Below are 23,759 nucleotides of genomic sequence, written 5' to 3' on the forward strand. Positions count from 1 at the left end.
ATTCGTATGATTTCATTATTTTTAATTATCGCATAAAAATGATTTCAATCTTTCACATTTTTTACACATTATTGAGAATTTCTGCACATTTTGGACAGGAAATAAGATCCTCTAGACTCATATAAGAAATGTATTTATCACAAAATTGTCTAAAGAATTACTTGAATCAAATTGCATAGATTTCGCATACTATTTCAGAGAGTAAAACCAATAATATTTTCAGAAAATAAAATCGCTTGATAAAGACTAACAGAAAAAATTTGTAAAAATTACTTTTTAAGCGATTAAATTGAACTAAATGTTTTTCAATACATTGGATAAGATATCAGAAGGACATGATAGAATTTGCATAAATCCAAAATGGCCATAATAAGTATTTATATCATTGATGCTGCGAATGCCAATATTTATTATTACCAAAGGTAGTAATTTTTTGTAAAGTACATAAGACTAAAGTTGCATCAATAAAAATAAATTTATTTTACATTTCAGACCAAAAATAGCATTTAGTCAAACAAATTTTATAACTATTACTACTTTTTATAAACAAGCTATCCTACATGTTAGGAAGGAGGCCGGTTACTGAAATGTCGAACCCTTTCTAACTGGCTACAGCTCTAAAACTTTTACTGAAACTACATGATTGGTTCCAAAGCAAGTTTCAATTGTTTACAGACCACTAAAAATGGAATTAGCATAATATCATCCCCCAAAAGTCATTACAATCCAAGTTTTAACCACTTTCCAGCTACCCAGAGTGCTTAAACTTAGCTGATGCTAGTAAAAGCTAAATTTTTTGTCGGTATAAATTTCAAACCAATTTTTTCCAATAATATTAGTAATTAAAATTGTAATTCAATTTCCAACATATGTAAATTATCTGACACAAAACTAAAAAGAAAAAGGAAATAAAATTAAAATGTTATAAATAAAGATTTTCTGATAAACTAATAAAGAGAATTTTTTCTTCCTAGATCTAATACGCATCACTGTCGAAAAATATGTGACGGATTTGCGGTGGTGCTATAATATTATTACATATACTGCTCCCTATAAACATAGTACTTAAAACTTAAAATTTTATTTAGTTATTTTTTGATTGTTTTAAGGAACCTACAAAAATTACAGTGTATGCTCAAACTAATTTTATAATACGAGTACATATAAATATTATTTAACGGTACAGAATCATTAATTGAAATTTAAAAACATAGACTTTTTCAAAAAACTTTAACAGTACAAATATTTTATTTATTTTTTGAATAGCATTTTTAGGAAATCAAATACATAAGCCACAATTTTCGTACCAGATAAAAGGAGTGTAATGTATTATTATGTGGGTTGAAGTTATTATAGATGCAGCATGTTTCAAATTTCTGTCAATCGACTACATGGAAAAGTATAATTCTAACTCTCAGTGTTAAAGCTCCATGATTTGTTAAAACTCCCTCAATGCGCGAAGTACGCCAAATGACAAGGAGTGTAATTTACATTTTACGACTTCTCACTCTTTATTCGTACACAGAAACCAACTTCGAGCGAAGGAAGAAAAGAGGGCTCTTGAACTACTAATTAGTTTGGCGAAGGAAACTACGAAAGTACTGAAAACGAGAAGAAAGCTGCGTTGTGTTCAGTAGCTTCCATGATTTAGAAAATGAGATACCTGTTTCTGAAAACCAGTATGTCAAATATCGAATCATTTCTTTGCAAACGACGAAAAATTTAATTGAAAGCTATGTCGGTCGCTTTTCGACGCCTACGTCGACGCCAAATATCGACGTTTGGCATCATCGTCAATTTGACATTAAGTTTGCAGATTTTAAGATCGGAGAATATATATTTGAGTTAAATAATATTTCGCACCATATGTCTGTGTTTTAATGAAAGGAAGTTATAGTTTGATTCGTTATTAATTTATTATATTTAACTTAAGTAGTTAGTTTATTTGTCATTAATCTTTAATCAGTTAATAGTAAATTAATATGTAAAAAGGCATGAACTATGGAAGAATTATGGAAGGAATTAATTAAAAAAATATTTAATGTGAAAGTATGATAATTTGAATTATATTAACAAGTGTTACTAATGTTTTCACATTTATGTAAATGGATTTCATAAGATGCACTGTACTGTAAAATAACTGGCAGCAGCTTGTCTACCTATAAGTTGACGTTAAAGAAAATTTTTCACCTTTACGGTTTTGAAACCGTTTAGAACTAGTGTGGTTAAAAACCATAAATACCAAACTATAGTTTTTTTTTTCACCATTTACAACTAACATGGTTTCAAAAATCAAAAAAAAATTTGACATTAGAGCTACGCTTGTAGTTTGGTAAAGGGCATTGGAGTTAGATTGTGGATGAGTTGTGTTTCGTCAAATGAACCATGTCAACACATCAGTCATGAGATTGACGAAACAGCATTCTCGGCTATAATATGCACTCAGCTGCAAAGAACTAAGTGGCTTTATTAGGAGGGCCTAGTTCATGGGATAAAATGTTTTTTTTTTTAACCGCATAAGGTTAAAGCAGTTAAAAAACGGTTTTTCACACAGTTAACTGTTTGAATACAGTTTAGTTTATAGTTATTTGTCTGTTTTGTATGAATATGGTAAAGTAGCAATTAAACTGTTATTTAGCCCTTTTTTCAGAAAATTTTCTAACAGTGTGCGTTCAAATACAATATTTCCCAATATTACAATTTTGAGATTTAAAATTGCTATAGATACTCGTATCGAATGAGTAAATGATTTTTTAAATATTATAGTTTCAGTTTTATTAAATGCTCTTTTTATAAATTTAATAAATGAACAAACTATTTTTTGCAGCATGTGTCGCAGTTTCTGAATAAGGTATGGAAGAAACTGAAAATTCGATGTCATTTACGAAAAATAACATACAATAACTTTTCATTTTATTCTCAATAAGAGTTTGAAAATATTATACGCATTTTTAATTTCAAAACAAAAGTTTACAGAATAGATTCGTAGCTATTTTTATAATTAATTAAATATATTTTTCTTCTTTTTTTCAGACATTTCATGTGATATCTAGACCATATGATTGAATTTTACTGAAAAGATTCTGTAATCAATAGCAGACTTCGTGAGATTTTATCACGCAAAAGAATTAGCTCTGAATTGTACAATTATTTTACCCCATTCTCTGCTTCGAAAATAATGTTTTTAAAAAACGCAAAATGGATTACGAAATATTTAAAAATTTAGCAAAACTTACCTTCTTCTTGAGCCTCTGTGCCATATGATAAAGCAGGTTCCTTTTCTTTACCAACTAAAATAAAAAATAATATCAATTACATAAAAAGAATTTGAATATCACTATATAAGTCACAAATTTAACACATTTTTGTAAGAAATTCAAAATTATGTGTATAAGAGAAATTGAGAGACACAAAAAGAAATAATGATTACTTATATTAAATCAGCAAACTCTTTTTCCTACAGAAAATAGAGTTTAATAAAATAATTTTAATTCATTTATTACATTTTAAACTAGACTTTATGTTTTAATAAAAACTAGAGTGGCTTCATCATCATCATCATCATAGTTGGCCAGACAGTCCAATGTGAGCCAATGCCTTCCTCTGAAGATTTCTCCATGACGACTTCTGATTCACCTTTGATCTCCAATTCTTTTCATTAATTGCGAGAAAATCTGATTCCACTGAGTCAACCCATCTCAACCGCGGTCCTCCCCGCTTTCTTGTTCCAGTGGGTCTAAAAAAAAGTGGGTTTGAAAAAAAAATACATTGCAGTCAGCAAAGAGAACACACCAAGGTGGAGACCCAAACTCAGATGGTTCGATTCTGTATATAAGGACGCATTCTTACTGAACTGTAAAAACTAGAAAACCGTTGCTGAGAGGGAGGAGAGTTTCTGAGAAGGCCAGGGCCCACTCCGGGCTGACAGGCCAAAGATGATGATGAAATTAAACACACATTCTTGGATTTATCTTTTAAAGTGTCTTAAGCATCTAAATAATAAGAGTGTCAAATAATAAAAGACATTTTCTATTGTTTATAAGCATTAGTAACTTGATGCTAATACTATCCTTTTCCGCATTTTGCTTGCAATAATAGACAACAATCACATGCTAATATGTATATCTCAAACACAGCGTCAACTCATGCTTGCAATAACATTACAGACTGTAGAAGATGCCTCAAACAAAAATTAAAGTAAGTAGTTTATATTGATTTTTAAAACAAAGTCACTGAAATCACTTAAACATAAAATAAAAAATATTCGAAAATAAATTTCCTTTGAACTTAGAGCATTAACTGTTTTTTTAAAGGTAGATATTATAGTTCCAAGACAGAAAAAACTTTGATCCTTTTATTTTACATTCTATAAGGGCGTGATAAAAAGAGAAATAAAGATTTGAAATGATAAAAATATTGCTAAAATAAAATCGATATTATTGCGCTCGAAGATATTCGTATGCTTAAACATGTGAAGAAAATTTTGAGAACTTTTTGAAATTTTGGTTCTGAGCACTTTTCTGAGAAACTATTTCATAAAAAATTGAATAAATTTTCTTGAATTTCAAGTGCATCGTTTTTAAGGATGTCTGTCGTAAAGTAAAGTAAATTAATGTTTCATATTTATCTTTCAACAGATCATAAAATGTTCATAACCCTTTGACTCAGAATTTTTATTTTACATACTTCTTCAATATTTAGTATTAATTTAAGTCAGGATAAGTGAAAAATATTATATTTAGTATTTTAATAGTTTAAAGTTAGGAAATACAGCATGAAACAACGGTTTCCTTTTCTGCGTTAAAGGTAAAATCTTCCAAACATGACTTACATCCCTAACAATTATTGTTTAAATTTGTTCTTATTTGCAGTTATTTACTTCTAAGAGAAACAGTCATTCATCATTGAATTTTTTTAAATTTACAAAATCAGTTATTGATAAAATTTTGAGTATGAATGAAGAAAAAAAGTTTTTTTAAGCTACTTTTTTTTAATTTAACATTTCAGCACAAATATAATTCCGATCATCTAGCAGATCTTTTATTAGCATCATTGATCATCCAGGCTCATTGACATCATTGATTAGCATCATTGAATTTTTTTTTAAATTTACAAAATCAGTTATTAATGAATTTGTGAATATGAATGAAAGAAAAAAGTTTTTTAAGCTACTTTTTTCAATTTAATATTTTAGCACAAATATAATTCCGATCATCTAGCAGATTTTTTATTAGCATCATTGATCATCTAGTCTCACTGACATCATTGATTAGCATCATTAAATTTTTTTAAATTTACAAAATCAGTTAGTTGTTAAATTTTGAGTATGAATGAAAACAAAGTTTTTTCAAGCTACTTTTTTTTAATTCAATATTTTAGCACAAATATTATTCCGATCATCTAACAGAATTTTTTAGCAACTATTATAGATTTTTTTTTATAATTTAAAAGAGACAACAGAATATATTTCTGCCTCCAACTAGAAACATCAAAAGGGACACCGGTGTCCCATCTGCTTCAAAGGGTCAAGCAGGGAGGTAAATTACTTCCAAAATGCCATTAACATCTAATTCCACTAAGGTGAAGTTTCAATTTTTTTCAACAAAATTATTAAATACCCATAGTTAAATATAACATTAATAAAAGACGATAATGTAAAGAATGCCGAGCACCTATGAAAAATAACTTCTATAGTACAGAATAAATGTAAAGGATCCCATCATTGAATTATGAAATATCAATAATTATCAATGTTATCTTCGGTATGGTCAACAGAAATGGAAAGAGGGGAGTACTTCGACCAATATTCCGATAAATCATGGATAATTTGCCACTCACCCTGCTGTTACACCAAGATTCCAGGAGGACACTTCAATCAGTCAAGTTAAGGTTTGAATACATTATTGATTCCCCCGCAGAAGCGTGGAGTGAGGCCATGCTAGACTGATGACAAGTGATATACTCTGACTATCTTACATAATTGCTGAAAGCTGTACTAGTATAGCTTGTATATATCTCCATAGATAGCGAATTACTAGGACGTCGCTTAGAATCCCACGGCACATGCTTTTGGTTTATCGAGGGGGTTTGGAGTACGAAATCTGAGCAAGTTACCGTCTCTTAAGTTCGATGCAAAATTATAAATTTTTGTGTTATGAAAACATGCAGATTTCATAAAAGTAGAATAATTGTAAAGTTTGAATTAAGTTACTGGAAGCATAAAGTATGTTCCGTAATTTTATATTTATTTTCAGAATCCTTATTAAAAATAAAAACAAAAAATTAACACATTGGGTCGAAAATTAAGCCAGTTTCTTAATTAATATTTAATAGAGGAAGAAACGAAACAAAAACTGTATCGAAATCTGACAAATCGCGAAACAGATTTGAGCAAGACAGGTTTGATTGCTGGAGGAAACAGACAGTTAAAAACCGACTAGTAGAAACGGGCTAAAATTTTAACTTCCAATGAAACCTGGTTTGATGTTTATTGCATTTGCCACCCTCAACTGTAATTGGCCAGACTTTGATAGCGATTTATTTATTCCTCGGTTTAATATAATTGTTTTTTCACTTTGGTATAATTAGATTCTAAGAAAGAAGATTAAGGGCGGTCTTTCAGGAACACCCTAGTCACATATCTTAAAAATTGAAATTTTGAATCGTTAATATTAGCTTGCATAGCTTAAAATTTTATGCAGAAGTTTCAGTGATGTAGCTAATATTTTTTTTTTTCGATTTTAAGGAAAATAACTTTTGACAAGTATTTTTTTAAACCATGCTTACAGACACGCTCGTTCAAATTAGTAGTTTTCAGATGAGACAATTAAGCACTTCAACCTGTCAATCGCTTTGTTANATCGTTAACATTAGCTTGCATAGCTTAAAATTTTATGCAAAAGTTTCAGTGATGTAGCTAATATTTTTTTTTCGATTTTAAGGAAAATAACTTTTGACAAGTATTTTTTTAAACCATGCTTACAGACACGCTCGTTCAAATTAGTAGTTTTCAGATGAGACAATTAAGCACTTCAACCTGTCAATCGCTTTGTTAATCTGATAAGACAACGCTTTAAATAGGATTTCGTTTTACTTAGTTATAAAAATAATACAAATCAAACAAAGCAATGAAACCGAGTCAAAAGCTTTTTATAATATATTATGATTTTTTCCTTTTTTCTCTAAAGTTTAGTTTTATTAACGACTCAATTAATAGAGTGGAACTTGAGATTACAGCACGAAGACAACACTGCAGAAATATAATCAATGATTTATGATAGCAGAATTTTTATCGTACTTTTATTCGTCATATTGTTTTTAAAATATTATTTAGCTTTTAGATTTAAAATACTAAAATCATTGTTAGAAAGAAAGCTATTTTCAAACTTGAATTTAATGCGCTTGTCAAAATTAGCCATAAAACTTAAAAGATAGGTAGCTATTCATGCATTTCTCTAAACAGATAGTCTGCATAAAGTCATAAATAAGTACTCTTATTGTATAGTCGATAATTTAGTTTTATTTTAATAGTTCTAACATTTCGCATTTAGTTAAAGTAATAAAAAAGATAAAAAATAATAAATTCAAAAAATTAAAATATTAAAAAAAAAAGACATTTAGATGTTAAGCGTTTTTAAACCAGAATACTGGTTAAAAGAGAACATTTAAAGCGTGACGCAAAAAAACTTTCATCACTCTTACAGAAACACAATTACGATTTTCCATTACGCAAATTTTTAACACATTTATTAAGAAGTATTTATTCAAAAATTTTTTTTTATAATTTCAGTTGTAAAAATTTTTTTTATTCAAATAGCACAAGGCTTGACTTACAGTGCGCAAATAATGAATAAATAAACAAACGGACTCCCCTAAATAACTTTTAATCAAATGATCGAATTTTCACTTTCTAGGACTCAATCTTAATGGATCAAGGAAGGGACTTCAAAGATGCTAATTAATTAGGACAGACGATATTTTAAGTTACGAACTTAGGTACAAAAACATTCTTTCTTTGAATTTTTCACCTTTTTTTCGACAGATTCGGATTGCTGACTCTAAAAATATAGAGGGAAGCCGCATACTGGGACAGTTCGGACTCTTTATTGTGAATTTTACTTTTTGCGTATTTCACCATTTCGAGAGAACTTTTTAAGAAAATTGAAAAGATTTTCCACACACTTATAAAATTCTTTTACCCAAAGATAATTCCATGGGAAAAATAACTTTAAGCAAATATTTATTATTTTTTAGTATTTTTATTATTTTAACTAATAATAATCGAAAGACTTCGAATTGTAAGTTTGTAAACTGTAAATTTTTACATCATTGTAACGCATATTTACATAATTTTTGTGGACTATAGATAGTAGACTTTCCACAAGCATTTTTCAACTTAATTTTTATCCAAAAATATAAATGAGAATAATATAAATAGAATAAATGAGAATATCATAAATAGAATAAATGAGAATATCATAAATAGAATAAATGAGAATAGTAGAAATAGAAATTAGAATAGAAAAAGAAATCTGGAGATTTTGTAAACGAAGACGAAAGCTAAATGCACGGTAATTGGTACAACAAATGATTAACAACTGCGTTACATTATCTTCAAAATCCATGTCAAAAATTAAATGCTTCGATCTAGTTCTTTTAGTATAACATTATTCACATTAATTCAATTCACATTAATATCAATTTACTTTAAAAACAAATTCTGTAAAAACAATATGAATTAAGATACCGAAAAGCCATTGAATGTATTATAATTTATCGAAATAATAGGACTTCATATTAGAAAGACTCAATTTAAGAAAAGTCTCCTCATTAACTAAAACAGAAGTCTAAATCTTACTTATAAATTAATCAGATAATCAATTAAACACTTTATTTAATCAAAGTTACTTTTAAAACAATCCAGTCTTATTAAGAGAGAAAAGGTGTAATAAATAATACAACTAAAAAGTCGCAAACTCATTCTAAAGGGGTATTTCTCACAATTAATTTAATCCAATTTGTTCACATAAATTGAAATACAAAGTAATGCTTCTCTACTTGAAGTGAAATAGTTCAATTCACCTGGCCCTGAAAAGGTTGCGCAAAATCTAAGTGCCTTTTCGATTCAATAAATTTTATTCTCTTAGTCTTTCAGAACGGTAATTGAAACAAATATTCTGTATTCAATTACATTCGTATAGATAGAAATAGTTATAAAAGGTATCTGAATAAAACAGAATCATGCAGAGTCTTTCAAAGAAATAATGCTTTATTTATTCAATGACATGTAATCAATCGGATTGAAAAGTCTCTTTTAGTTAAGATTTAAATTGCATTTTAATCTCATTCAACTCAATGTAAGTCACAAAGTATGCGAAAAGTAAGCCTAATTTCATTGATGTAAATTAAAACGATACGTTGGGATTGCGGAATAAGAATAAAAATGTCATTGCTTTATTTAACTGTAATTGTTTCCGTAACTATAGCGACATTTCGTGTAAAACAAATGGTATAGAATAAATAGTACACATATTTGATAGATGCCTTCAATTAAAGATTTATATAAATGGAAATTGTTATCAAAGGTGAATGAATTAGATTAGTAATGATAAGTTGCGAAATTTAAATTAACATCATTCAAAGAAATAGTTCTTCATTTATTCATTGACGAGTGATGGAATTGAATTGAAAAGTCTCTTTTAGTTAAGATTTAAATTGCATTTTAATCTCATTCAACTCAATGCAAGTCACAAAGTATGTGAAAAGTAAGCCTAATTTCACTGATCTAAATTAAAACGATGTGCTGGAATTGCGGAATAAGAATTCTTTCCTTAACTTCGGTGAAATTTCATGCAAAATAAACGGTAAAGAATAAATGATACAAACATTTAGTAAATGCGTTAAATTAGATTTGTATAAATATAAATTTTTAATTAAATTGGAAAGCCTCGTTTAGGTAAGATTTAAATTGCAATTTAAACCACAGTTAACTCAATATAAATTACTAAATATGATAAAATTGGTGCATGTTATACGATATGAGGCAACCGTTGAGATTAGAAAATAAGAATTAAAATTCTATTGCTTTATTTTACTTAATGTTTTGAAAATAAATAAAAAAATAAAATCAATAGAATATACTACAGTTAAAGAGTGCCCTAAATTTGATTGACGGTTTCTAAAAATTTTTTTACGGGAAAACATACGCAAGTTCCTAAAATTCGTTAATGCCCATACATGCAACCATTATACATTAATGTCCTTGTAAAATACAATATAACTATACACTGATCTTCACAGTTCACAAAAAATAAATTTTTTCTGCGTATAGACATAATATGATACAAATTTCACAATTTATGTTTTTTTTCATAATTATCCAATTTATCATTTATATAAGATCATGAAAAAACTTTATTTAAAATGTCTCACTGTAATTGACGTGGTTTAGGGTAAAGTTTTATAATAAACAATTATGATATATAATAAAAGAATGCCCTGATTAATGCCTTTCTTTCGGACTGTTCTTTGAACAATTCCCCAAAAAATGTGCAAAACTTAATATAATTTCCTCCAATAGATTTTGTGTTCTGAAAGCAAAAAGCGTTAGTGGCCGAATTTTTCTGAAACAGCAGCAGCAACGTCCGTAACTTTTTTTTTGTTGCAATATAGCATTATTTCTCTTTTTAAAGTGAATGGTCGTTTTGTTACTGAATTTAAGATAGTTAGAATCTCAATCTCAGTGTTCCCAATCTTTTAATGAGCTACATAAAGGTAGCTGTCAATTTTTCAAACTAATAAGAACTGACATAATTTACAACTTAAAATATGCCTCTTAATGGGTTATTTACTTCAAACTAATACTTTTATGCCTTTTTTACTCTTAATCTCAATATTCCTTAATTTTCCTTAAGACATAATACAAAATTAGCTCTTACAACTTTCAAATCTTGCAACTTGCAATTTGTCAATAAGTGGTTTATTGACAAGTTGCAAGATTATAATAAAATTAAAAAAGGTCATTTATAATTAAAAAAGGTGCCTTTTTGTGATTCACATGCACTAAAATTAATACTCTTACGCAGAAAAAAAACGAGTATTTTGTGATGACGATTTGATATGGCGATATTTTAGAATTGTTTTCTAATTTTCAATTTTAAACTTTCGTTTTTAGGCAGAATAAGAAATAAAATCAGTTAAGAGTAATCGATAGTAAGTTGTTTATAATTCGAAAATTATTTTGGATTATTCTACGACAACGAGCATGGAGTTTTCTATTTTACTCATTTTTCCACATTATCTTAGTTTTGCAAATAAGAAACACTGAAAAACAAAGATTACCCAACAAAGATTTCAAGAAGAAAAAAACTTCACCAGCATACGCTACAATATTATAGCAACTTCCTAGTAAGTTTAATAACCATTAGTTTAGTCTCAGCCAATCAAAGACATCTCTCGACAATTTCAAACAAGACGATGACAGTTTCAAAACACAAACTGGCATCACAAGCTTATTGCCACAATGTTTACATACAATATCACTATCCCTTTTCGGAACAGCATCTTTAACTAACAAAATGAATACAAATTGAATTTCCTCCGCCTGGAACAGACAAGCTTCTCTCACCACTGGATTAAATCCCGGAGAAAAGTCCAGAGGGCATCCAGAGGATATCCACGCTGTGCAAGAAGGGGAGGGAGGACGCTGATTTCTGAGGAGGCACGGCCAGTTGTCCTCCCCCACAGATGTCCTGGATTGACATAGACATTAACCTTCGATGTCAAAGATGGGGAAGATGGAATAGTTAAGTCATCGGAGATATTGAGGCCACGGAGGGGGTGGGGAAGCCAAAAGATGGAACAACCATGGAACGTGATCCAAGAACTGCTCCTTTTCAAAAGATCGCCTGTTTTATTAAATTTGAGAATATCGTTTGGTGGGGTGGGTAGATGGATGTTTTGGAATGACATAGTTGATATTTGGATGGGGTGAAAGCGTAATATCTAGAATGGAAGTTGCGTTTTGTTGTGCAGTTTATGAAATCGTGAGGTTATTTGATTTGAAGCTTTCATTTGTTTAAAATGTTATGAGTTAGAATCTCTTCGTCTTGAAAGTATGGGATATTTTTTTTTTTTTTATAAAGAAAAGATATTTTTGTAAAATGCATAGCTATGCTCAGCTTCATATTATTTATTGCGTTATTAATTGTTATTTAAAATTCACTAAGTTCGGTATCTTAAAGGATAAAATATTTGAAGATAGCGATGGAATTTTGTATTTGTTTATCGTAAGACGAATGCGTAAAAAACGTTACGTTACGAAAGTTATATTATAAAATGTTACACGTCTTTATAATATAAATTTTCTCATGCCTAAAAATGTTGAAGTTATTTCTAAAGGCAAGACCTTCTGGTATAATTTCTAGTTACGGCTATATTAAGATTTATTTATATTGTTATAATTTTAAGATATTGGTTATTTTAAAGAAGAGCTTCTTTCTTCAACAACCTGTGAAGACCAGAAGTTCATTGAGGTTGAGGCTCTGAAATTTCGTGACCAATGGTATGATTGCGCACAGGACGTATTTCCTCCAAGACAGTCTGGTTCCTATCTATCTGAAGCTGGATGAGTTCTAAGCAAAAATGAGGGAATAGAACCCTACTCAACCACAAAGACAGCTTAATTCGGAAAAGTTTGTTACCATAGTATAAAATATTTAAAAACCACAATAAAATTGTGATTTACACGAATGAGCAGTATCGCATATTTTTAACTTTAAATCAATTTTAAAAATACAGTGTTAGCGTGGCAAAAAATGCAAATAAAGTTACATAGTAACGTAAGGAATATGGATTTTTTATTAGTGATATAAAAACAGGGAAAATAAATTTTACTCCGAGAAAAAAGTGACCCACAAATTTTAGTTTTGTTTAATTCTATAATGTCAGTTTTAAAGTAAGGTAAAATAACTTATTACTAATTTTTGAGGCCGCAAAAACTACAATGAAACTAACAACTTAATTATTACCCAATTATTTAATCAATTAGGCCTTTAATGTTGAACTTCATGAAGATCTTGTTCTCGTTCATTGTAATTACAATATCTTAGTTGTTTAAAGTAATGCACAATTAATTGCCCTGAAATTAGTGAAACACATAATTAAATAATAAGGTGAAATATGTAGCTCTTTTAAATAACCCACTAAGGCTAGAGATAAACATTTTTTAAAAATATTTTAAAGATGTACATGCATATTTTACAAAATTATATCAAAATAAAAACTAAAAAATGCATTTTTTGACATTTAAATTTATAATTGCAAAGACAGAAAAATTCAAGGAAATATCTGTTTCAAACGTAACTTCTAAGTATGATTGAAATTCAAAAAAATAAAATCATGATGTATATAGATAATTTGAATTAAATTAAGAATTAATCAAAAGTACTACTGAGTGTAAATGCTGTATACATTTAGAACTCCATTTTAAATAGTACCATATAAAGCTACTACTAGTTTTACTACTCCTACTCTACTAATTTTATTACTACTACTAATTACTAATTTTATTGAAACTACTAATTATTACTACAAAATTGTTTAGTGATAGTATAGGGATGAATAAGTTATAGAAAACTATAAAAGCCGGGTAGAATTTGTGACAAAACTAGCAAAATTGGTATATAAATCGAGAAGAAAAAAATGTGCGTATAAATCAAATAATATGCTTGCTACTGTATTTATAGACGGCTAAAGAAATATTAAAAGACAAAATAATTCTTTTTAACTTGTATTGTGATCTCTACAAATTCCTTCTACAAAGAAGAGATTATGATCCTTTATGCTATTCATTATAGAAAATCAAGTGGAAAAAAAAACATTTCACAATAACTGTCTTAAATTTAAAATATCAAAAGTTGGCCAACATTCTTTGAAAACAAAAATCCTAACTTATAATATGTCAGTGTTCTAAATAGATATTTAATGAAGCAAATCAGATATTGTTCAAGTACTGAATACGTTTGCGCATGCGCAAATAGTCTCGCAGCAGGGATTTTCTAGGGAACTTTAGACTGAAAACCGTTATTTCTTTAATGATAGAGGGTTGAGCTACAATAAAAAGAGGGGAAGAGAAGGAAAAGTCTATTGAATGAATTTTAAATTGAATTTTATTCAGAGAATAAAGCTACTTCACTATAATCGTCTGTCAGCCCCTCCTTTGTGATGTGAGCAAATCGCCGCGGGGGTCTTCTCAACCCAACCAAGTTTATTATTTCATTTTTCTTAGAACATTATATTTATTTTCTAAGGGTTTCATGCACAATAACAAATCCAATGTGAGCTATATTCAGTTACATTAAACAATTTCCTTAATTTGATGTTTTGAGTAGTTATTAATTAATTACTGCCATGGTAATTGTATTAATCGTATTATATAGCTACAAAACCTAATTAAGCAATTTTATGCCTAAACAAAAGGACAGTTTTTCGTTAATGCTATGTTTTATATTTAGAAAACTTAACTGTTAAGTTATTTCGCTGATAGTAAATAGTTAAGTTTTGGATTACTTTTTAAAGCAATTTGGATATTAATGGTTTCGTACAAATTCTCAGCTATTTTTACTAAAATAAGGTCTAAAAATTTTATTCTTTTTTTTTTGGAATATGTCTCGTTTCACTTTAGAAAAAAGTGTTTTTTTGGAACAATTCAGAACACAATTGTAGTAGATAGTCAATTGCGTAAATTTCTCTTTTTTGGAATAGAAATAGGATAAATTGAGATAAATTTTGAATGGGTTCACGAAAAGTTTTGTGCAAAACTGTCTGATTTTTAAAATTTTGGACCAGGGTTAAAATGGATTGTTTTGGGTTAATATGTCTCATTCTATTTTAGAAAAAATTTCTTTTTTGGTACTTTTTGGTATTAAGTTTATCGCAATTGCGCAGAATTCTCTTTTTGGAGTAGAAATTGGATAAATTGAGATAAGTTTTGAATGGGCTTAGAGAAGTTTTGCGCAAAACTGTCTGTTTTGTAAAATTTTTGAGCAGAGTTGAAATGGATTATTTTGGGTTAATAAAGTTTAACTCAAACAATCCTTCTTATGGAGTAAAGTCAAGATAAACTGGCGTAAGATAGGAAAAACATTTTGGAAAAAACTCTTTGTTTTAAAAGATTTTGTATCAATTTTCGAACAATTGCGCAAAACTCCATATTTCATATTAGAGCTATGATTAAACTAGGGCAAGTTCAGAATGAATGGCGGAAAAGTTGAATGGGTTGGAAAAAAAATTCAAGTCTCTTAAAGATCCTATAAGGTTTAATAATCTCTGGGATATCTACCATATTCCTTGTCAGTGAGACCTTGGCTAGAAACTAAACTCAGTGGCGTGACAGCTCATAGAGGGCCAAGGCCGACTGTGCCCATCTCAGTTTTCTTGACCTTGGGCTCTGGGGTGCAATAGCAGATGTTAGGTGGTCAACCGAACGCGGAACCCCCAGTTCCCAAACATGCTTGGTACTCATTTATCGACCCACTGAAGGGATGATAGGCTGAGTCAACCTTGCTTGGCCCGAGGATCGAACCCAGGACCTGTGGCACGGGAGCACGAAGCGCTACCACTCAGCCACCGGGCGTCAAGAGACCTTGGCTATATCGGGCAAACATAAAAGCGCTTCGAAGTATAGACTTAAGGAACACAATAGATATGTCACTTGTTAAGAATACGGGAAATCTTCTATTGCTGCATATTGTTAGAATCTTGGGCGTTAATTCAATTTCAATTATGATAAAATTATCACTTTCCCCTGGAAATTTCTCCCTCTTCTTCATAACGTGTGATAATGCAATTTTCCCTGATTAGCCTTTGGCAGCTGTGATTTTTCTAGTTCTGTATTTCATCTTTTCTCTCTCTTGGCTTCTGTGGTTTTTCTTGCTTTGTTTCTCATCTTTATTTTTCCATTTCTCGTTGGCAATTTAACGTTTTTTATTTCAAATCATTTTTGTTTTCCTTACTTTCACGCAAAGAATCTCTGCTTTCATGTCTGGCAAGTCTTGTAAATGGGCGACTATTTTTCCAGCGCTTGAAGCATGTTGAGTGTTATTTAATACTTGTTAATTTTTGAGGCGAATTAAGTTTTCATTCAGGTAATGCACTTTTGTAGTCTTATGATTGTAAATGTGAAAAAAATGTCAGTTGGAACTGTTTGGAACAGAGTTATAATTCGTTGCATCAAGTTTAAAACATTCCCTTAAAAGCTTCTGTTTCGAAATAAGACTAAGCTAAACCGAGGTCAAATTAAAATAGGTTCAGAAAAATTTTGTTCAAAAATGTCTTTTTTGAAACAATTGAAGCTCTGTTATTATGTTTTGTCCCCTTTTGTAGTAAATGAATGCAGTAAAATAATATCTACGGTGCCACTTACCTCATAAAAAATTTCATTTTCTTCTAGTAAAGAAAAGTTACCATTAAGGAAATATCACAAAATTATTAAAATTTTCATCAAATTTTTATTCTATTAAAAAATTTTCTAAACAAAAAATCAGAAACCCGTTATTTGCAGTTTAAGAAAATAAATTAATTGTACTATTTTATTTAACACAAAAAAATTTTTTTTCAGGATAATTGCGTTTTTTTCTGATTGTTTCATTCTGCTAAAAAAATTTCAGAACAAAAATCAGAAACATCTTTTTGCAGTTTTAGAAAATAAAAGGACTATTCTGTGACTATTATACTACAAAACTGTATTTCCGATTTTAGTTTGCATAACAAATATTATTGTTGAGAAAAGAACAACTGAAAAGTATAAAATAAAAATCGGATTTTAATTCAATTTTTATTCCTTTGAGAAACACATCCGAGCAAAAATCAGATATACACTATTGAAATTCTAGAAAGTAAAATAATCGTACGATCTAATTTAACCAATAAAAACAAATGTCATTTTTTCCAACAACATTTTTATTTTTTTCTCTCTAAGCGTTAGGGAAATATCACAAATAAAAATCTACTTTTTCATTCAATTTTTATTCCACTGAAAAACATTTCCGAGTAAAATCACAGTAATAAAAGGTATATTCTAAAAGCATAAAAATGTTTACAGCCGTTATTTCCTGATAAAACCGAATTACAAAATAAAGCAAAAATTTTCACTTCGAGATGAAGATAGAACATTTATTTCTCTAAGGAAGCATTCGATTTTTTAAAAAAAAAAACAGTAAATGCGTCGCACAAGTTCTGTTACTAAGTTATTCCGTAATGATATTGTTGGAAAACGAACGCCAACGCTTCTTGCAGTCGTTGTCGACACAAACTCTTTTCCCGAATAACTAAAGAAGATGGGAGAATCAAAATTGTGCCATTCAAAAAATTTTCGCCAAACAAATAAACAAGCAACATAAAATTTATGCAAAGAATCTGTAAGGAAAGATGTAAAAGGGAACAAGTCGTCCTTCCCAAAAGAATAGTCAACAAAAAAAGTTTTTATTTTTTTTATGTGTTTCAAAAGAAACGGAATACCTACGCCAAAAAGATATCCAAACAATAAACGGGAGTTAATTTTTTTCTCGTTTTTTGGCAAGGTAAATACTTTTTGATATCTTATTAAAAATGTTTCCGACTAGGTCTGAGTGGGAGTGGGGGTAGGAAAAGATGGGGCAGTTTCTTTTTTTACATCTTAAAAAAAATTCTATAACTCGCCGAATTGTGAACTATCTGCATTCAATTTTCTTTTACCTGCCAAAAATGATAAAAAGAGGGGGAGGCGATTATCTATTTTTTGTCATTAATTTTTTTCGCTTCAAAATAAAAGTTTCTTAATTTTTTTTAACACTCTTCATTTAGCTTTCTGTTTATATAAAAAATGTTAGAAAATAAAATGAAAATTTAGATCAAAGAACTTTTATTAATGCTTCATAATAATTTTTTGATTGTGTAAGAGCTTAAAGCTATTAACAGGCTAGTTCTTTTTTCTTTTTTTTTTATGAAAAATACTTTTAATAAATGAAAACAAGTAGCCATCCTATAAGTTATCGGAATTATTTTAATTTTTCTGATATTATAATATATATTTCACAGATTGCGTCAATTTTTTAATGCTAAAGAGTTAACTAATATGTAATCAAAAATAGGAATAGACCATTAAGTTTAATTAATAGTTGAATTAATAGTTAACTAAAGCTAATTTGATGTTAATAATAGATTATAACCTTCGAATTATTATTTTTTTTTCTATGAAAATACTTTTATTTTCATAAATAAAAACAATCAGCCATATCGAAATTATTTTCATTTTTCTCAAATGTTAATACATATTTTACCGATTACCTAAATGTTTTAATGTTAAAAATACAACAAATATGTAAGTAATTAAACTACTTTACCATTAATCTTAATTTCTAACTAATATTTAAGTTAATAGTGAGCCAAAGCTAATTAAAATCTAGTATCAGGCAAATCTTCAAATTATGCTTTTTTTTTCTTTCTATAAAAAATACTTTTATTTTCATAACTGAAACGCGAGGGCAAATGTAAGTTTTCGACTGTTGCTAAACTTATTATATTGTTTTTTTTTTTTTTACTGATTTTTTAATTCCTTTTTTTACTGATTTTTTATATTTTTTCCCTATTTTTTTTAATTTTTTTTATATATAATTCGAAATATTTTTCACATTTCTTAATACTTCAGTTTCAATTTTAATATTTTATTAATTTTTTAAAAAAAATTGAAATATCTTTTACATATTAATATTTCAGCTCCGTTATTTTTTACCGATTTATTAATTTTATTTCAAGAATTGAAATATCTTCCAAGTTTCTTAATAATTCACCTTCGTTTTTTATGATTTAATATTTTTTTTTAAACTGAAATAACTTTCACAAAGTCACATACTTCAATTTAGTTTTTTTACTAACTTATAATTTTTTTTAATACATATGTAGAAATATTTTTCATGTTTTTAAATACCTTTCACGCTTTTAAATATTTCAGTTTCGTTTTGTTTACAGTTATTAAGATACAAGTTGAGAAACGATCAAAAAATATTGTAACTTTTTCAACTAAATATTGCTGAATATTTTTTTTTTCAATCCGTGATTTGTTAAAATTTAAATCATGCTACTTTTATACTTTACAAAATGTTCTCCTTGCCATACTTCAAACTGCTAAAACTGCGTAACTTTCTAAAACAGGTTGAAACTAAATAAACTATAAGCTACGAGTTTTAAAAAAATAATCATTTTTTTAAAGCAACAGCGAGCAAAGGAATTTAATTTCGATCATATTATTTTCCTCCTCCTAGCTCTTAAATTCTACTACAAAACTCGATACTTCAATGTAACCCTCTCTCAATGCGGAAATCATCATCTTGAAAAATTACGCCAAAGTAGTAATTTCCCCCCAAAAATAACTACTCATACACTTCCCCGTTATTATTTTACAAATTTATCCTTTTCTATAAAAGAGAAGGGGGGTTAGGCAGGAATAGTTAGAGATAAAATAGGGGTAGGAGAGCGATCAAATTTAATTGAGTGGAAAGAATTTTATAGTTCGAAATTCGGATGGCCATAAGAAGGGCCCTCCCCCGAATCAGTGTCCCGTTTCCGAAGTGATGGGAAGAACCATTAAGAAGAATTCGTTGGGAGAGGGAGTAAGTTTCATTATATCTATGTAATGATAGGAGGATGGCTCTTTTTAGTAAGATGGTAAATCCGTGGAACTCTATTTCTTCAGCCATGTTTGGTCCTTAAGTTCTAACTAACGCGGTTCAAATTTTAAATTACGAACTTTAATTAGAAATTACCACAAAAAAATATCTGTAAACTTTAGGATTGTGTGTGGTATAACAAGACAAAGCACTTTTTACGCACATTTACTACAAGCTTAAAATAAAATATAAATATAAAAAAAATTAAAATAAATAAGTAAAAAAATATATAAACGTAAATAAAATAAAAATAAAGAATAAAGTAAAATAAAAATTAAATGAAATAAAAAAAAGAAATTAATAAAAAAATGGAATAAAATTTTTTTATTGAAAACAAACAAAAAATAATTTAAAAATAAAATAAACATAAAATAATTTAAAAATAAAATAAACATAAAATAATTTAAAAATAAAATAAACATGTAATAATTTAAAAATAAAATAAACATAAAATAAAAAAGGAATAAAAGAAATTAAATTAAAAGCAAACAAAAAATAATTTAAAAATAAAATAAAAAGGGAATAAAAAAAAACATTCACGTTTTTCAGGATACAAAATAAAATAATCGAGATATATAAAAACTAATCAAGCGAGAAGAATAAAAACAAAATAAATAACAGAACACACTTCTGTTTTCAACCAAGGAAGAGGAAATAAATTAATATTTGTCAGATCTAAATCGAAGACTGTAGGGCACATCACTTTCGAAGGACGTGAGAGAAATTTTCAGTGGTGATAGAAGACAAAAAGATGCACCCAACGTTATTTTTTCAAGCTGAGCAAATATATTATATACGATATTTTAACCTTTTTATTTTTGCGTCTCTTCGTTAGTTATGTCGAAAAGTTGTCGAAATTCTGATCGGCGATATAATGTTTTACTTGCATGATTTAGGTAGCAAATTTAAATTATGTCGGCGTCGTGAAGTTTTAACACTAACTATTCGAAAAACAGAAAAAATTTCAACCGGCGATAATAACGCGATGAATTCTTTTTGCAGTGGTCTGGAACCGATTGAAACTTGCATTGCATGGAGCTCCAGTAAAGATTTGAGTGCTCTAATTACTTTGAAAGTGGTCGAAGTCTAGATTGTAAAATTCACTCCTCACAATCACAAAAGCGAGTTAACAAAAATGTAATGTTATTGTGGGGGAGGAAAAAGTGATTTCATGTAAAATGTCATTGTGGGGGAGTGTACAAGAAATTTTCCTGTGTGAATTTAAATATAATTACTTTCAGTATGCCCTTTTGAAAATTTTCAGAAAAGAAACAGTTTTGTATTCCATTGGTTTAGTATTCCTTAAATTAAAAGCAAAATATAGTTGAAATATATCAAACTTAGACAAAATCTGAATTTTTTCCTCTTCTTGTTTTCAAATATTAAGAACTATTTTTGAAAACTCACGTGCATTAACTCTGCAAAATATTGCCATGTTGTATAGTTACTCTATGTGTAAATTTTTGTACTATTTATACTTACTATTTTTTTGGGTAAAATTAAAAACTAAAAACTTTTTTATTCAAATATGACAAATGTATTTCTTTTGCGATTTAAATATAAATATATATGCATTTTGTACGACTATAATTATACTTTCAGTTATGTTTTGTAATGTGTATAATTCAAAATAAATTTACATTACAAAAGATTTTAGAAAAATTAACTTTTTTTTTCTTTACGAAATTGAGCTTTTCTCAGAAACTTTTCTGTGAGAAAAATTAAAGATTTAGCAATAATTTTCTGATAACTTCAGTTCTATTTAATTAAAAATAGATAATTAATCACATATAACGGCTGTGACATTTTAAAATATATCTTTCAAGAAAAAAAAAAGAAAAACGAAAACATTACAATACATACTAATGCACGTTTACAATAAGTTAATGCCAGATTTTGTATTAAGTTCCAAATGATTATTTAAATTAATTTTTTTTCTGTTTGAAAAAGTAATGCTGAAATGGTATTAAATAGATATAAGAATAATATATATGTTTGATATAGTAATAAATACTTTAATTCATGATATATTTATATTAGCAAAAATAAAAAATAATGACAAACGCTCTCAATTTAATATTTATAAATAAATCGTTTGATACATAATCCAAAATGGCGGATCTGTTGCTAGACCTTGTGTTTTATCCCTTTCCCCCTATCTATAGAGAACAACTGCTTACTTCCGAGTGCGCGCGCATCGTTTCCGTTCTACCACGTAACAAAACGAACGTCTCCCATTAGTTTTCAGTAGTCATTTCTTTTTCGCTCTTTCACTCACTTCCACTTTCCAATCCGATGACTTTTAAGGAAGAAAGTTTTGGTAAAAGAGGTTATGAAATATCAAAAACATTTTTTTTTCTTTCCCCAGTTCATAGAATACTTTTTCTACGTAGGAAATGTAAGAAATGTAGATTCGAAAGAAAAGTACCAAATAGAAAAATATATATATTGGAGGTCTGGGGGAACTTCTTGGAGAGTTTTTGAGCGCATTATTTATTTAGCTTATTTTATTCGCTCTTCTAGGAATAAGAAGAAAAAAAAGGAAGAAAACCTTTCTAGGCAAAGAAGAAAATAACCGTGACTGATGGATATCATTTCGATAAAGGCAATGAATCACGGAAAAAGATCTTTTTTTTTCTTCCCTTTTTTAAAGGGACAAATAACTTTTCGTAGGGAAAAGTACGATCGTTTGATCCCACATTATTAGTTCTTTGGAAGTAAAAATAATTTTATAAAAATGAATTTTATTGCGAAAGAGTAACTTCAAATTTTATTTAGAGAGTATCTCTTTGAGGAGAATAGTCGAGTTTTGAAAAGTTTGGAAATGTTACTTTAGGTAATTGCTTTTCTCTAGAAAGTTTTTAAGTCCTTGAAATCAAAGTTATTTTTAAAAAAATCCGAAGGTTATAACCATGTAAGAATATTAAATTTTACTCAAACACGAAAAACAAGTGCGTAAAATGACACTGGAATATTTTTTTTGAAATTCTTATCACTGATTACGCAATAGTGTATATTATTTTACAAAAAAAAATTAATACATAAAGCATATTATTTAATTCCTGAACAATCTTATAATACATGGAGAAGTAATTAAATATGCATGGGCGCATTTTTTAAAGGACAAAAAAAGGGAAAATTAATATTTGAAACGATTAGTTCTTTTGGAGTAAAACTAATTTTGAAAAATTCAATTAAATTCTTTAAGAGAAAATCTATTTTTGTTTTAGGAGCATATTTTTTAAAAAAAACTTTCTGATTTAGAAATTTCTTTAAAAAAAATTATACAAAACAAAAAAAGATAAAACCATTTTATGAATACTAAGGATCATTAAAAAGTTAGAACACTAACCCATAAAGAACGAGATTCAGATTTGCAGTACTAGTTATGTAATATATTTTATTCACATGTCATTACTATTAATCCCACTATATGCAAGAAATATAAATAAAAAATATCGTTTAGTTATGTACATTAACAGCTTTCCAAATATACTTATTTGAATTGAACTTATAACGCATAATTATAACTAGTATTTTAATGGTCTTATTTTGTTTGTTTATTACAGAAAATATTTAGAGACGTTGAAAACTTAATTAAATATAGATTCTTAGTACCAACGAGTTTGACTTTTAACTAAATAAATAAATAAATTAAAAAAATTTGATCAAGTATTGTTAGTAGAACATTGGTATCAATTAAATGAAAGTTGCTAGTAAAATTTAAAAAAAAAACTTACTTTTTAATTAATATGCCTGAATTTTTTTCTTTTAAAATTAATAAACATTTAAAAGCTTACAATAAAGCCTATATTAATTTTATTCTTTACATCTAATTAATACTTATTCAGGCAATATATTATTAAGTAAAATCATAACTATTTAAGAAACATTTTGATTTTATAGTTGTTTCATTATTGATTTGATTACCAATAAATACACCAAAATTTCGTTAAGTCTCTAAATTAAATAAGTTACGTTTTGGGAGTATTTTTGAGAAGCATAAGAATAAAATGAAATTCGTGAAGAAAAAAAATTGTTAAGCAATTTATTGTT

The 23,759-nt window shown here is 28.1% G+C and overlaps 1 protein-coding gene across 2 annotated transcripts in view; it reads right to left on the reverse strand.

The window, feature by feature from the left end:
* Positions 1 to 23,759, reverse strand: part of LOC107437991 (netrin receptor UNC5C) — a 347,353-nt gene that overhangs the window by 96,748 nt on the left and 226,846 nt on the right. For both annotated transcript variants that reach the window (XM_043038737.2, XM_043038736.2), the window contains exon 5: positions 3,237 to 3,290. In XM_043038737.2, the coding sequence (XP_042894671.1) occupies positions 3,237 to 3,290 (54 nt within the window). The remainder of the gene's footprint in view (positions 1 to 3,236; positions 3,291 to 23,759) is intronic.

The sequence above is a fragment of the Parasteatoda tepidariorum genome, chromosome 4, assembly GCF_043381705.1.
Source record: "Parasteatoda tepidariorum isolate YZ-2023 chromosome 4, CAS_Ptep_4.0, whole genome shotgun sequence".
NCBI lineage: Eukaryota > Metazoa > Arthropoda > Arachnida > Araneae > Theridiidae > Parasteatoda > Parasteatoda tepidariorum.